This window comes from Trachypithecus francoisi, unplaced genomic scaffold, assembly GCF_009764315.1.
Source record: "Trachypithecus francoisi isolate TF-2019V2 unplaced genomic scaffold, Tfra_2.0 Lachesis_group13, whole genome shotgun sequence".
Taxonomy (NCBI): domain Eukaryota; kingdom Metazoa; phylum Chordata; class Mammalia; order Primates; family Cercopithecidae; genus Trachypithecus; species Trachypithecus francoisi.
Window position 1 is genome coordinate 120,746,225 of NW_022681458.1, and position 13,631 is coordinate 120,759,855.

Sequence of the window (13,631 nt, forward strand, 5' to 3'; positions counted from 1 at the left end):
GGCCCTCAGGAAACTTTAGCCCTGTCTAAATCCCACAGAAGTTAATATTGCAAATGGCCATCTCTAGTGACTACTTTCTTTCCCAGGTCTCTTATGCTAATTGAATTTTCAGATGATAACAGCTGGGAAGTACAGTTTTTGAAAGACAAAATCAGGATCCATGAACACTTGGAGAGATTGGAATGACAGACTGGGTTTAAGAACATAGACTTTGACAAATCATCGTAAGTACAGGGCTAGGGTAGGGGACTAGAATATTACAGCAGCATGTATTTTAAAAGTAAGAATATGTAAATGAAGTATGAATCAGCTGCAAAAGAGCTATATTGTATTAACTCAAAGGGTTCAAAAGGGGAGGTTCAACTCTTTTTTTTTTCATTTCTGGATAGCACTCTAAAAATGATATAGAAAAGTGGCAGTTTGAGAAGAGAAGGATCTGTATGGTGAAGGGTCTTGAAACTAAGTTACAACTTGGGAGTACTAGCTGGACGATTGCCATGCAGAAATCTCAGGAGGGAGCCTGTTAACCATCTTTAGATATATGAAGAGCTATTATGTGAAAGAGGAATTAATGTGACTTGCTTTTTAAAGGCCTCAGATAAGAGTTAAGGTCAGTGAATATGTTAGAGGTATGCAGATTTGACCTCCACACAGGAAAGTGTTTCCTTACAGTCATCTGACCAAGGAAGTAGCACGTTCTCCAGTGTGTGACGTTTCTTAGGCTCAGACTAAAAATTACTCACCTCTTGAAGTATTTTGGTGGTTGGACGGACTGTTGTTCCTTCCAACTTTGAGATGCCATGATTCTAAGAGTTGTCAAGATTCTTCTTTCTTCATCCCTCCTCCTCTCTGCAACTTAGTCTCTCTGCTTTCTCTTTAAATAAAAAAAAAAAAAGAAACTACGTAAAAATATACATATGTAATTTACCATCTTTACCATTTTTAGGTGTATCATTCAGTGATAATAAATACATTTATAGTATTCATTTGTCTCTTTCATTATCCCCTTCCAGACTTTGGTTTTCTCTTGACCTGTGTCTTTGAAATCCTTTAGGATTTATGCCATATCAAGATCTATAGATTTTTCGATTACTTTCCTGTCCTTAATTACCTGAGGCAATCCAGAATGTTCTTTATCTTCAGATTTTATTTCAGGAATCAGTTTTTCTTGTTCTTTGATGAGCAGTAACTTTTTTTTGTTTGTTTTGTTTTGTTTTTGAGACGGAGTCTCACTCTGTCGCCCAGGCTGGAGTGCTGTGGCGGGATCTCAGCTCACTGCAAGCTCCGCCTCCTTGGTTTACTCCATTCTCCTGCCTCAGCCTCCTGAGTAGCTCGGACTACAGGTGCCCGCCACCTCGTCCAGTTAGTTTTTTGTATTTTTTAGTAGAGATGGGGTTTCACCATGTTAGCCAGGATGGTCTCGATCTCCTGACCTCGTGATCTGCCCGTCTCGGCCTCCCAAAGTGCTGGGATTACAGGCTTGAGCCACCGTGCCCGGCCAGTAATTTGTTTTAAAAGCATAAAGGAACAGAATCTCAACTGCACTCAGCGAGGACAGTGGGTACAATTAAGGCATATGTGACCTTTAGCAACTAGTATTTTTTAGCTAAAAGATGAAAAGTAGGGCATGAAGACTATTCTCTTGACCAGAGATTGGCAGATTATTTCAGTAAAGAACCAGGTAGTAAATATTTTAGTCTTTGAGAACCTCGTAGTCTCTTTCACGGCTACTTAGCTCTGCCAGTTGTAGCATGAAAGCAGCAGAGAGGAATGCATATGGCTGAACTCCAGTAAACTGTGTTTATACAAAAACAGGTGGTTGGCCAGATTTGCCCTTTGGGTTATAGTTTGCTACAATTTTAGGTTAGGCCCTACAGAGGCTGTTCCCTTTAAATCTGGAGCTCTTCACAGATAGATGATTGTTAAGAGTTGCTTATGCCTGAAATAAGATATGGCTGCTTAAGACACACGATTTCCTGATTGAAGATGAGCTTTCATCAGTCTGTTTCCTATTTCCATGTAACTATAATGCATCACAGTTGATTACAGTATATTTTTTAAATATCTAGGAAGAAGTGGTGAAGTTGACTGAGAAATGCCTTAATAATGTCATTGAGAGCCCAGGATTGAATGCCATGAGAGTTCCTCCTGACTTCAAGAGTAACATTTTGAAGGCTCAAGTAGAAGCAGTGCATAAGGTAAGCTGCCTTTGATAGACAGCCCTGGTGAAGTGAAAAGAGTGTGGGATGTAGAGAGTTGCCTTCCCCAACTCTAAATTCTTTTTTTTTTTTTTTTTTTTTTTGAGACGGAGTCTCGCTCTGTTGCCCAGGCTGGAGTGCAGTGGCTGGATCTTAGCTCACTGCAAGCCCCGCCTCCCAGGTTTACACCATTCTCCTGCCTCAGCCTCCCATGTAGCTGGGACTACAGGTGCCCGCCACCTCGCCCAACTAGTTTTTTGTATTTTTTAGTGGAGACGGGGTTTCACTGTGTTAGCCAGGATGGTCTCAGTCTCCTGACCTCGTGATCCGCCCGTCTCGGCCTCCCAAAGTGCTGGGATTACAGGCTTGAGCCACTGCGCCCGGCCCCCAACTCTAAATTCTAATCAAACTAGTTTAAGGGCGCAGTCAGGAGGTTAAAAAATAAGAGTAAAGATGCTCAGGAGGATATGAAGGCTAAAAAAGCCAAATTTGTATAGAAGTGAGCCTTCAATTTTTGCCACTTGGATAGCCAGAAAGCCTTGTGATTTTTAAAGGCTTATTTCAGTATTAAATCTATGATTCTAGGTCTGTCTTTATCCATTCACTATTCCCCACAATCCATCTACCCTCAATTTGGCAATATGTTTATGTAATTAGCAAAAAGAGTGAGGTACAAGCTGAAGAGTTGGCTGTGACATGGTGAAGGATGGAGTGAGTAGGGACCAACTCCCATGAGGGATGCGGCAGCCTTGCTCTCAAAATCAGCTTTTCCTTGGCTCTCCATGACTTTCAAACTTACATTCTGTCCTAAAACCAGGACAGAAGCCTGCCTCACTAACTCAGTTGTCAACTAGGATTTCAAATTCACCTGTTATTGAGAAGATGCACTTTACCCATCCTGTCCTCAGGTACAAGCCTTGAAGAGACCTGAGTGGACTTTAGGAATATTGTTCATGTTCTTTATCTATTTTCTCCCCAGAATATAAATATATAACATTTACATATAAAATAAATATAAAATATAACAGTATTGACTCTAGAATCTTATTTCTATTCTACCACTTACTAGCTTTGTGACTTGAGCAAGTTAGTTAATTTCTGTGAACCTCAGTTTAATTTTGTATAAAATAGGATAATGATAGTACCTACCTTAAGGTGGGTTGTAAAGGTGAAATAAGATAATTAAAGGCCATGGAATAGTGCATGGCACATAATGAGCATTTAGAAAGTGTTGACCCTCGATAGTTATAGTAGCGGTAATAGTAATAGTTATCATTTGCTGTGGTCTGAATGGTTGCATCACCCCTCAAAATTTTGTATGTTGAAACCTAATCCCCAAAGCCATGGTATTGACACATGGGGCCTTTGGCAGAGCCCCCAAGAGTGGGCTTAGTGCTCTTATAAAAGAGGCTGGAGGGAACTTGTTTAACCCTTCAGTCATGTGAGGATGCAGTGAGAAGGCGCCATCTGTGAGGAATGGACCCTCACCAGACACTAAATCTGCCAGTGCCATAATCTTTGGTTTCTCAGCCCCCTAAACTGCAAGGAATAAATATTTGTTATTTATAGGCCACCCAGGTTATGTTGTTTTGTTAGAGCAGCTTGAATGGACTAAGAAATCATTACCTTATATTTCAGTTATCATTTTGGATCTTTCTTGACTTGAAGAAGAGAGAAATAACATTGAGTTGCCTAAAGTAAAGGGATTTGATTTTACAGTGAAAAGACCTTCTCATGAAGAGAAATCCAGGACCAAATACCTTCACTGTGAAATCTACTAAACATTTATAGAAGAAATATTAGCAGTTCTACACAAAGTTCTCCAAAAAGAGGAAGGAACACTTCCCAGTTCATTTTATGAGACTAGTGTCACCCCAATAGCAAAAAATGACAAGAAACCACAGACCAGTACTCCTCATGAACATTAACTTAAAAGTTCTTAACAAAATATACTCAACAGTTTATAAGTAGGATCATACATCATGACCAAGTATGGTTTATCTTGGGGAAAAGGTTGGTTTGTCATTCAAAACCCAAGATAGTTCACCATATTAAAAAATACATAAAATTGTCTCAATTTACATAGAAAAGGCATTTCACAAAATTCAACAACTGTTCATGATAAAAACTCTCAGCAAACTAGCAAGAGAATGGAACTCCTTCAGCTTGATAAAGAGCATTTAAAAACAAAATCTACAACATCATAGTTAATGATGAAAGGCATGTCCACTGAAATAGCTAAAATTAAACACTGACCATCCCTGTGTTGGTGATGATGGAGCTCCTGTGGTGCACATATGTTGCTGGTAAGAACATAAAATGGTATAAACACTTTAAAAGAGTTTGGCAATGCATTAAACATACACATATCATCTAACCCAGCAATTACATTCTTAGATATTTGTCCAAGAGAAATCAAAACTCAGGTTAACACAGATGTTAGTACATGAATGTTCCTAGCAGCTTTATACGAAATACTTAAAAACTGGACAAAATCCAAATGTTCATCGAAAACAGATAATTGTGATGTATCTATACAATGAAATGTCTCTCTGAATAAAAAGGAATGAATTAGTGTTGTTGTATACAACAACATGAGTGAATCTCAAAGACATCTCCATGCTGCTCTAAAGAAGCAGACGCAAAGGATAGGTACTGTGATTCCAATTGTATGAAACTGTATAAAGTATAGATCATCATTTACCTCGAATAAGGGTTTTTTTCATGGGATTATGTGGGAAACCTCAAGGGAATATTGAGGTGGGGAGTAGGGGAGATAGTGGAAATGTTATATTGGTTAAACACTTGTATACCATTAAAAAAAAATTATTGGCCGGGCGCGGTGGCTCAAGCCTGTAATCCCAGCACTTTGGGAGGCCGAGACGGGTGGATCACGAGGTCAGGAGATCGAGACCATCCTGGTCTACACGGTGAAACCCCGTCTCTACTAAAAAATACAAAAACCTAGCCGGGCGAGGTGGCGGGCGCCTGTAGTCCCAGCTACTTGGGAGGCTGAGGCAGGAGAATGGCGTAAACCGGGAGGCGGAGCTTGCAGTGAGCCGAGATCGCGCCACTGCACTCCAGCCTGGGCGACAGAGCGAGACTCCGTCTCAAAAAAAAAAAAAAAAAAAAATTATTGAACTGTACTTTAAAAAAAAAAAATGGGTACATTATTGATGCCACGTGTGGTGGCTCATGCCTCTAACCCCACCACTTTGGGAGGCCATGCAGGTGGATCACTTGACATCAGGAGTTTGAGACCAGCCTGACCAACATGGTGAAACCCTATCTCTACTAAAAATACAAAAATTAGCCAGGTGTGGTGGTGCACACGTGTAATCCCAGCTACTCGGGAGGCTGAGGCAGGAGAATCGCTTGAACCTGGGAGGCAGAGGTTGCAGTGAGCTGAGATTGCACCACTGCACTCTAGCCTGGGGGACAGAGTGAGACTCTATCTCTAAAAAAATAAAACATGGGTGCATTATTGAGAACCATGTAGTAAGATCATATGAATTTGTATATAAAATAAAAAATGAATCTTTGATTATTAATTTAGGTATGGGGTAGGCTTATACTAGGTGCACTGCTGATATTTCCATAGATAAGGTATGATTACCTCTAATTTTAATTGAAGCAAACTGAAGTTTCTATTTTTACCAGAAAGAAATGTAAATTTGTTACTGTAGTATCCTCAACATTTACTTTTCTTTAATATTTCATTTTCTTAGGTTACAAAAGAAGATAGCTTATTAAGTCATAAAAATGCCAATGTTCAGGATGCTGACACAAACAGGTACAGTTCTGGATAGACTGAATTAAATTGATGTTCTTATCTACCTTTTTTGTCTTTTTTTTCTTCTCTATCATCACATGGTTTCAGGATGTCTGTCTGAAAGATAGCTTGAATTCACTCTATTGTATCCGTTACAGACCACTTAGTACCTAGTTTTATATTTGAAGATGTTCCTGATTAGTCTCCCAGCATTCCCATTTATGTTCAACTGATTCAAACCAACAGAGCAGAAACCATCTTAAAGATACGTATAATCTTTTCAGTTACCTGGTAAGGAGTGTCTGTTATTCTCTTACAGTAAACTTTGGAGTCATCCTGTTATCACAGTGGCCTTGTTTTTATCAGCTTACTTGCCATGGGTTCTCACAGTAGCTGAGTAACTTTCTTTGCTACTCCAAGTCCCTTCTGCCCTTCTTCTCTTCAATGAGTATTTTGCCATTTATTTGTCTTGTTAGGCTTTTATTCCATGCTTTATGGCAATTGATTTTCTTCACCACTGTGAATCTAATGTTCTGTGCTTGATGTTAAAAAATATTGATCAAATAAATGCTGTTTCTTATTATTCAAAACGTAGTCAGTCAAGGGTTTTATGATCAATCATACTCAGTTCCAGATACCGTAATCAACATAGCACTGCACATAGCATGCATAGTATATAGCACTTTATATAATAGTTAGTACTCAACAAAAGTACTAATTGGTCATCAGGGTAAAGCTAGAATTAAAACTTGACCTTGTAACTAATTCTAATTACCAGGCACAGTGTCTCAGACCTGTAATCCCAGCACTTTCAGATGTCAAGGCTGGAGGATCACTTGAGGCCAGCAGTTTGAGATTGGCCTGGGCAACATAGTGAGACCCTGTCTCTACAATTAAAAATAAAAAATTAGCTGAGCATGGTAATCCCTGCTGTAGTCCTAGTGACTCAGGAGACCTAAGAGGGACAATTTCATGAGCCCGGGAGTTTGAGGCTGCAGTGAGCTATGATCGCACCACTGTGCTTCATTCTGAGTGACAAGAGTGAGACCTTTTTTTTTTTTTTTTTTTTTTTTTTTTATTATACTTTAAGTTCTAGGGTACATGTGCATGACGTTTATATCATGTATAACTCCCCAGTGCAATCCCTCCCTCCTCCCCCCTCCCCATGATAGGCCCCAGTGTGTGATGTTCCCCTTCCCGAGTCCAAGTGATCTCATTGTTCAGTTCCCACCTATGAGTGAGAACACGCGGTGTTTGGTTTTCTCTTCTTGTGATAGTTTGCTAAGAATGATGGTTTCCAGCTGCATCCATGTCCCTACAAAGGACGCAAACTCATCCTTTTTGATGGCTGCATAGTATTCCATGGTGTATATGTGCCACATTTTCTTAATCCAGTCTGTCACAGATGGACATTTGGGTTGATTCCAAGTCTTTGCTATTGTGAATAGTGCCGCAATAAACAAACGTGTGCATGTGTCTTTGTAGTAGAGTAATTTATAATCCTTTGGGTATATACCCAGTAGTGGGATGGCTGGGTCATATGGTACATCTAGTTCTAGATCCTTGAGGAATCGCCATACTGTTTTCCATAATGGTTGAACTAGTTTACAATCCCACCAACAGTGTAAAAGTGTTCCTATTTCTCCACATCCTCTCCAACACCTGTTGTTTCCTGACTTCTTAATGATTGCCATTCTAACTGGTGTGAGATGGTATCTCATTGTGGTTTTGATTTGCATTTCTCTGATGGCCAGTGATGATGAGCATTTTTTCATGTGTCTGTTGGCTGTATGAATGTCTTCTTTTGAGAAATGTCTGTTCATATCCTTTCCCCACTTTTTGATGGGGTTGTTTGCTTTTTTCTTGTATATTTGTTTGAGTTCTTGGTAGATTCTGGATATTAGCCCTTTGTCAGATGAGTAGGTTGCAAAAATTTTTTCCCATTCTGTAGGTTGCCTGTTCACTCTGATGGTAGTTTCTTTAGCTGTGCAAAAGCTCTTTAGTTTAATTAGATCCCATGTGTCAATTTTTGCTTTTGCTGCCATTGCTTTTGGTGTTTTAGACATGAAGTCCTTGCCCATGCCTATGTCCTGAATGGTACTACCTAGATTTTCTTCTAGGGTTTTTATGGTATTATGTCTAACATTTAAGTCTCTAATCCATCTTGAATTAATTTTCGTATAAGGGGTAAGGAAAGGATCCAGTTTCAGCTTTCTACTTATGGCTAGCCAATTTTCCCAGCACCATTTATTAAATAGGGAATCCTTTCCCCATTTCTTGTTTCTCTCAGGTTTGTCAAAGATCAGATGGCTGTAGATGTGTGGTATTATTTCTGAGGACTCTGTTCTGTTCCATTGGTCTATATCTCTGTTGTGGTACCAGTACCATGCTGTTTTGGTTACTGTAGCCTTGTAGTATAGTTTGAAGTCAGGTAGCGTGACGCCTCCAGCTTTGTCCTTTTGACTTAGGATTGTCTTGGCAATGCGGGCTCTTTTTTGGTTCCATATGAACTTTAAAGCCGTTTTTTCCAATTCTGTGAAGAAAGTCATTGGTAGCTTGATGGGGATGGCATTGAATCTATAAATCATCTTGGGCAGTATGGCCATTTTCACGATATTGATTCTTCCTATCCATGAGCATGGTATGTTCTTCCATTTGTTTGTGTCCTCTTTGATTTCACTGAGCAGTGGTTTGTAGTTCTCCTTGAAGAGGTCCTTTACATCCCTTGTAAGCTGGATTCCTAGGTATTTGATTCTCTTTGAAGCAATTGTGAATGGAAGTTGATTCCTGATTTGGCTCTCTGCTTGTCTGTTACTGGTGTATAAGAATGCTTGTGATTTTTGCACATTAATTTTGTATCCTGAGACTTTGCTGAAGTTGCTTATCAGCTTAAGCAGATTTTGGGCTGAGACGATGGGGTTTTCTAAATATACAATCATGTCATCTGCAAACAGGGACAATTTGACTTCTTCTTTTCCTAACTGGATACCCTTGATTTCTTTCTCTTGCCTGATTGCCCTAGCCAGAACTTCCAACACTATGTTGAATAGGAGTGGTGAGAGAGGGCATCCCTGTCTTGTGCCAGTTTTCAAAGGGAATTTTTCCAGTTTTTGCCCATTCAGTATGATATTAGCTGTGGGTTTGTCATAAATAGCTCTTATTATTTTGAGGTACGTTCCATCAATACCAAATTTATTGAGCGTTTTTAGCATAAAGGGCTGTTGAATTTTGTCAAAAGCCTTTTCTGCATCTATTGAGATAATCATGTGGTTCTTGTCTTTGGTTCTGTTTATATGCTGGATTACGTTTATTGATTTGCGAATGTTGAACCAGCCTTGCATCCCAGGGATGAAGCCCACTTGATCATGGTGGATAAGCTTTTTGATGTGCTGCTGAATCCGGTTTGCCAGTATTTTATTGAGGATTTTTGCATCGACGTTCATCAGGGATATTGGTCTACAATTCTCTCTTTTTGTTGTGTCTCTGCCAGGCTTTGGTATCAGGATGATGTTGGCCTCATAAAAAGAGTTAGGGAGGATTCCCTCTTTTTCTATTGATTGAAATAGTTTCAGAAGGAATGGTACCAGCTCCACCTTGTACCTCTGGTAGAATTCAGCTGTGAATCCATCTGGTCCTGGACTTTTTTTGGTTGGTAGGCTATTAATTGTTGCCTCAATTCAGAGCCTGCTATTGGTCTATTCAGGGATTCAACTTCTTCCTGGTTTAGTCTTGGGAGAGTGTAAGTGTCCAGGAAATTATCCATTTCTTCTAGATTTTCTAGTTGATTTGCGTAGAGGAAGAGCTAACTCTCCTAAATATCTATGCACCCAATACAGGAGCACCCAGATTCATAAAGCAAGTCCTTAGAGACCTACAAAGAGACTTAGACTCCCATACAATAATAATGGGAGACTTCAACACTCCACTGTCAACATTAGACAGATCAACGAGACAGAAAGTTAACAAGGATATCCAGGAATTGAACTCATCTCTGCACCAAGCGGACCTAATAGACATCTATAGAACTCTCCACCCCAAATCAACAGAATATACATTCTTCTCAGCACCACATCGCACTTATTCCAAAATTGACCACATAATTGGAAGTAAAGCACTCCTCAGCAAATGTACAAGAACAGAAATTATAACAAACTGTCTCTCAGACCACAGTGCAATCAAACTAGAACTCAGGACTAAGAAACTCAATCCAAACCGCTCAACTACATGGAAACTGAACAACCTGCTCCTGAATGACTACTGGGTACATAACGAAATGAAAGCAGAAATAAAGATGTTCTTTGAAACCAATGAGAACAAAGATACAACATACCAGAATCTCTGGGTCACATTTAAAGCAGTGTGTAGAGGGAAATTTATAGCACTAAATGCCCACAAGAGAAAGCAGGAGAGATCTAAAATTGACACTCTAACATCACAATTAAAAGAACTAGAGAGGCAAGAGCAAACACATTCAAAAGCTAGCAGAAGGCAAGAAATAACTAAGATCAGAGCAGAACTGAAGGAGATAGAGACACAAAAAACCCTCCAAAAAATCAATGAATCCAGGAGTTGGTTTTTTGAAAAGATCAACAAAATTGACAGACCGCTAGCTAGACTAATAAAGAAGAAAAGAGAGAGGAATCAAATAGACGCAATAAAAAATGATAAAGGGGATATCACCACCGACCCCACAGAAATACAAACTACCATCAGAGAGACCTTTTTTTTAAAAAAAAAAAAAAAAAAAAGGCCAGGCACGGTGGCTCACGCCTGTAATCCCAACGCTTTGGGAGGCTGAGGCGGCTGGACCACCTGAGGTCAGGAGTTCAAGACCAGCCTGACCAATATGGTGAAACCCTGTCTCTACTAAAAAATACAGAAATTAGCTGGGCATGGTGTAATCCCAGCTACTGGGGAGGCCAAGATAGGAGAATCGCTTGAACCCAGGAGGTGGAGGTTGCAGTGAGCCGAGATCGTGCCACTGCACTCCAGCCTGGGCAACAGAGTGAGACTCTGTCTCAGAAAAAAAAAAAAAGTAAAGAAAATTCTAATAACAACTGTTCATACTAACATTTCTAGTACTATTGTTATTATTGAAGTTTTTCAGAATAACCTTGTCAAAATTTTTTGCCAGGAGAAGGGTAATGGGGACAGGACTGCCCCGTATTCATCAGAAGTTTCATTGAACTCTTGAAGCTGGAAAGAGCCTAAAACATACCCCAACTTTCTTCCAGATTTATTTATTTATTTATTTATTTTTTTGAGACGGCGTCTCACTCTGTCGCCCAGGCTGGAGTGCAGTGGCCGGACCTCAGCTCACTGCAAGCTCCGCCTCCCGGGTTTACGCCATTCTCCTGCCTCAGCCTCCCGAGTAGCTGGGACTACAGGCGCCTGCCACCTCACCCGGCTAGTTTTTTTTTGTATTTTTTAGTAGAGACGGGGTTTCACTGTGTTAGCCAGGATGGTCTCGATCTCCTGACCTCGTGATCCGCCCGTCTCGGCCTCCCAAAGTGCTGGGATTACAGGCTTGAGCCTCCGCGCCCGGCCCAGATTTATATTTCTAATGGCTGTTCATATTTTGAATAATCTATTTTTCCCCTAGGATTTCAAATGCATCCTTTGAAATACGCTAGGTTCTTATATAAACATGGGTCTATTTCAGGATGTTTTCCTTCTCTGTTAATCTATTTTTCCCCATGCCATACCACACTGTTTTGTTTTACTGTACCTCCTTTTTAAAAATGCAGTATTTCAGGCATACAGACACTATGGAGAAGTATATAATTCATACCTGTATACCAAATATCAAGCTATGTCACATCTTAACGTTTTACCATAGATTTAGATCATTTTTCATTTTGTACTGACATAATTCACATACCACAAAATTCATTCTTTAAAAATACACAACTCAGTAATTTTACAAAATTGTGCAATTATTACCACTATAATAAATTCTAGATCATTGAGAATGTTCTAGAAACCCCATAGGTCTAGAAACTCCTTACCCTTTCCAGACCTTAGGTAAGGTAGAAACCTGCATACTCACTCGGATGAGTATTATAGTGAGTATGAAGGTTTCTACCTTACCTAAGGTCTAGAAACACCATTAGCAGTCACCCCACATTCTGCTTCTTCCCCAGCACCTGGCAACCACTAATCTACTTTCTGTCTCTGTGGATTTACCTACTCTGGACAGTTTATGTCAAGGGAATTATACGTGTCCTTTTGTGCCTGGCTTCTAACATCCAATGTAATATTTTCCAGGTTTGTCCATATTGTAGCATATATTGGTACTTTATCCCTCCGTATGGCTAAATAATATTCCATTGTATAGATATACCACATTTACTTATCCATATATCAGTTGGACATTTGAGTTGTTTCCACTCTTTGGCTATTATGAATAAAGCTAGAAATGAATATTTGCATACAAATATTTTTTGTAGATACACTTTCAGTTCTCCTTAGTATGTACCTAGGAGTAACACCATTTCTCCTCAGTCATATGGTAACTCTATATTTAACTTTCTTAAGAACTGCCAAATGTCTTCCAAAATGGCTGTAACATTTTTCATTCTTACCAGCAATGTATGAGGATTCCAACTTCTCCATGTCATTGACGATGCTTATTATTCTCCTTGTTTGTTACACTCATCCTAGTGAGTATGAAGTGCGTCTCATTGTGGTTTGATTTGCAAATGCCTCAGGACCAATGATGTTGAACATCCTTTCGTGTATATGTCTTCTTTGGAGAAATGTCTATTGAGATCATTTATTTTTGTAGTAACAACTTCATTGATAAATTTGATTCAAATAACACGATTTATCCATTTAAAGTGTGCAATTCAGTAGTTTTTAGTACATTTAGTACATTCTGTATTTAGTACAGATACATGAACCGCCACCAGTAACAAATTTCAGAATATTTTCACCACCTCAAAAAGAAATCCCCTACTCTTTAATTGTAACTCCATCTATCCTGCACTGCCTTTACCCTAATCCTGAGGTAGCACTCTTCTACTTTGTCTCTATAGATTTACCTATATGGACATTTCATATAAATGATATTCTGTAATATGAGGTCTTTTGTGTCTGGCTGCTTTCACGTAGCATAATGTTTCCAGGGTCATCCATACTGTACTATTATATATCAGGACTTTATTTCCTTTTATGGCTGTATAATATTTCATCATATGGATATACCACATTTTGTTTATTTATTCATCTGTTGATAGACATTTAGATTGTTTCCACCTTTTGACTGTTATGAATATTGCAGCTATGAATAGTCATGTACAATTTGTTGTTTGAATAGTTTTTCAGTTACACATCTAGAGTAGAATTCCTGAGTCGTGGTGATTCTATTTTTAACCTTTAAGGAGCTGCCAAACTGTTTTCTACAACCACTGCACCATTTTCTATTCCTCCCAGTAATGAGTGAAGGTTTTTATTTCTTTACACTCTCATGGTATTTCACTGTACTTTTTTTTTTTTTTTTTTTGAGACAGGGTCTTGCTGTGTCACCCAGGTTGGAGTGCAGTGGCATGAGCACAACTCACTGCAGCCTCAAACTTAGGCTCAAATGATCCTCCCACCTCAGCTTTCTTAGTAGCAGGGGCTACAGGCACACGCCACCATGCTCGGCTAAGTTTTTTTTT

General features: G+C 39.3%; 1 protein-coding gene and 1 long non-coding RNA gene across 5 annotated transcripts in view; one reads left to right on the plus strand and one right to left on the minus strand.

Annotated features, from left to right (window-relative positions):
- EPB41L5 (erythrocyte membrane protein band 4.1 like 5) overlaps window positions 1-13,631 on the plus strand; it is a 179,183-nt gene that overhangs the window by 135,063 nt on the left and 30,489 nt on the right. For all 4 annotated transcript variants that reach the window (XM_033231775.1, XM_033231772.1, XM_033231774.1 and 1 more), the window contains exons 19-20: window positions 2,070-2,198; window positions 5,927-5,991. In XM_033231775.1, coding sequence (XP_033087666.1) covers window positions 2,070-2,198; window positions 5,927-5,991 — 194 coding nt within the window. The remainder of the gene's footprint in view (window positions 1-2,069; window positions 2,199-5,926; window positions 5,992-13,631) is intronic.
- LOC117095131 overlaps window positions 1-13,631 on the minus strand; it is a 55,347-nt gene that overhangs the window by 19,446 nt on the left and 22,270 nt on the right. Inside the window, exon 3 of the long non-coding RNA XR_004441828.1 lies at window positions 744-874. This is a non-coding gene — a long non-coding RNA (uncharacterized LOC117095131). The remainder of the gene's footprint in view (window positions 1-743; window positions 875-13,631) is intronic.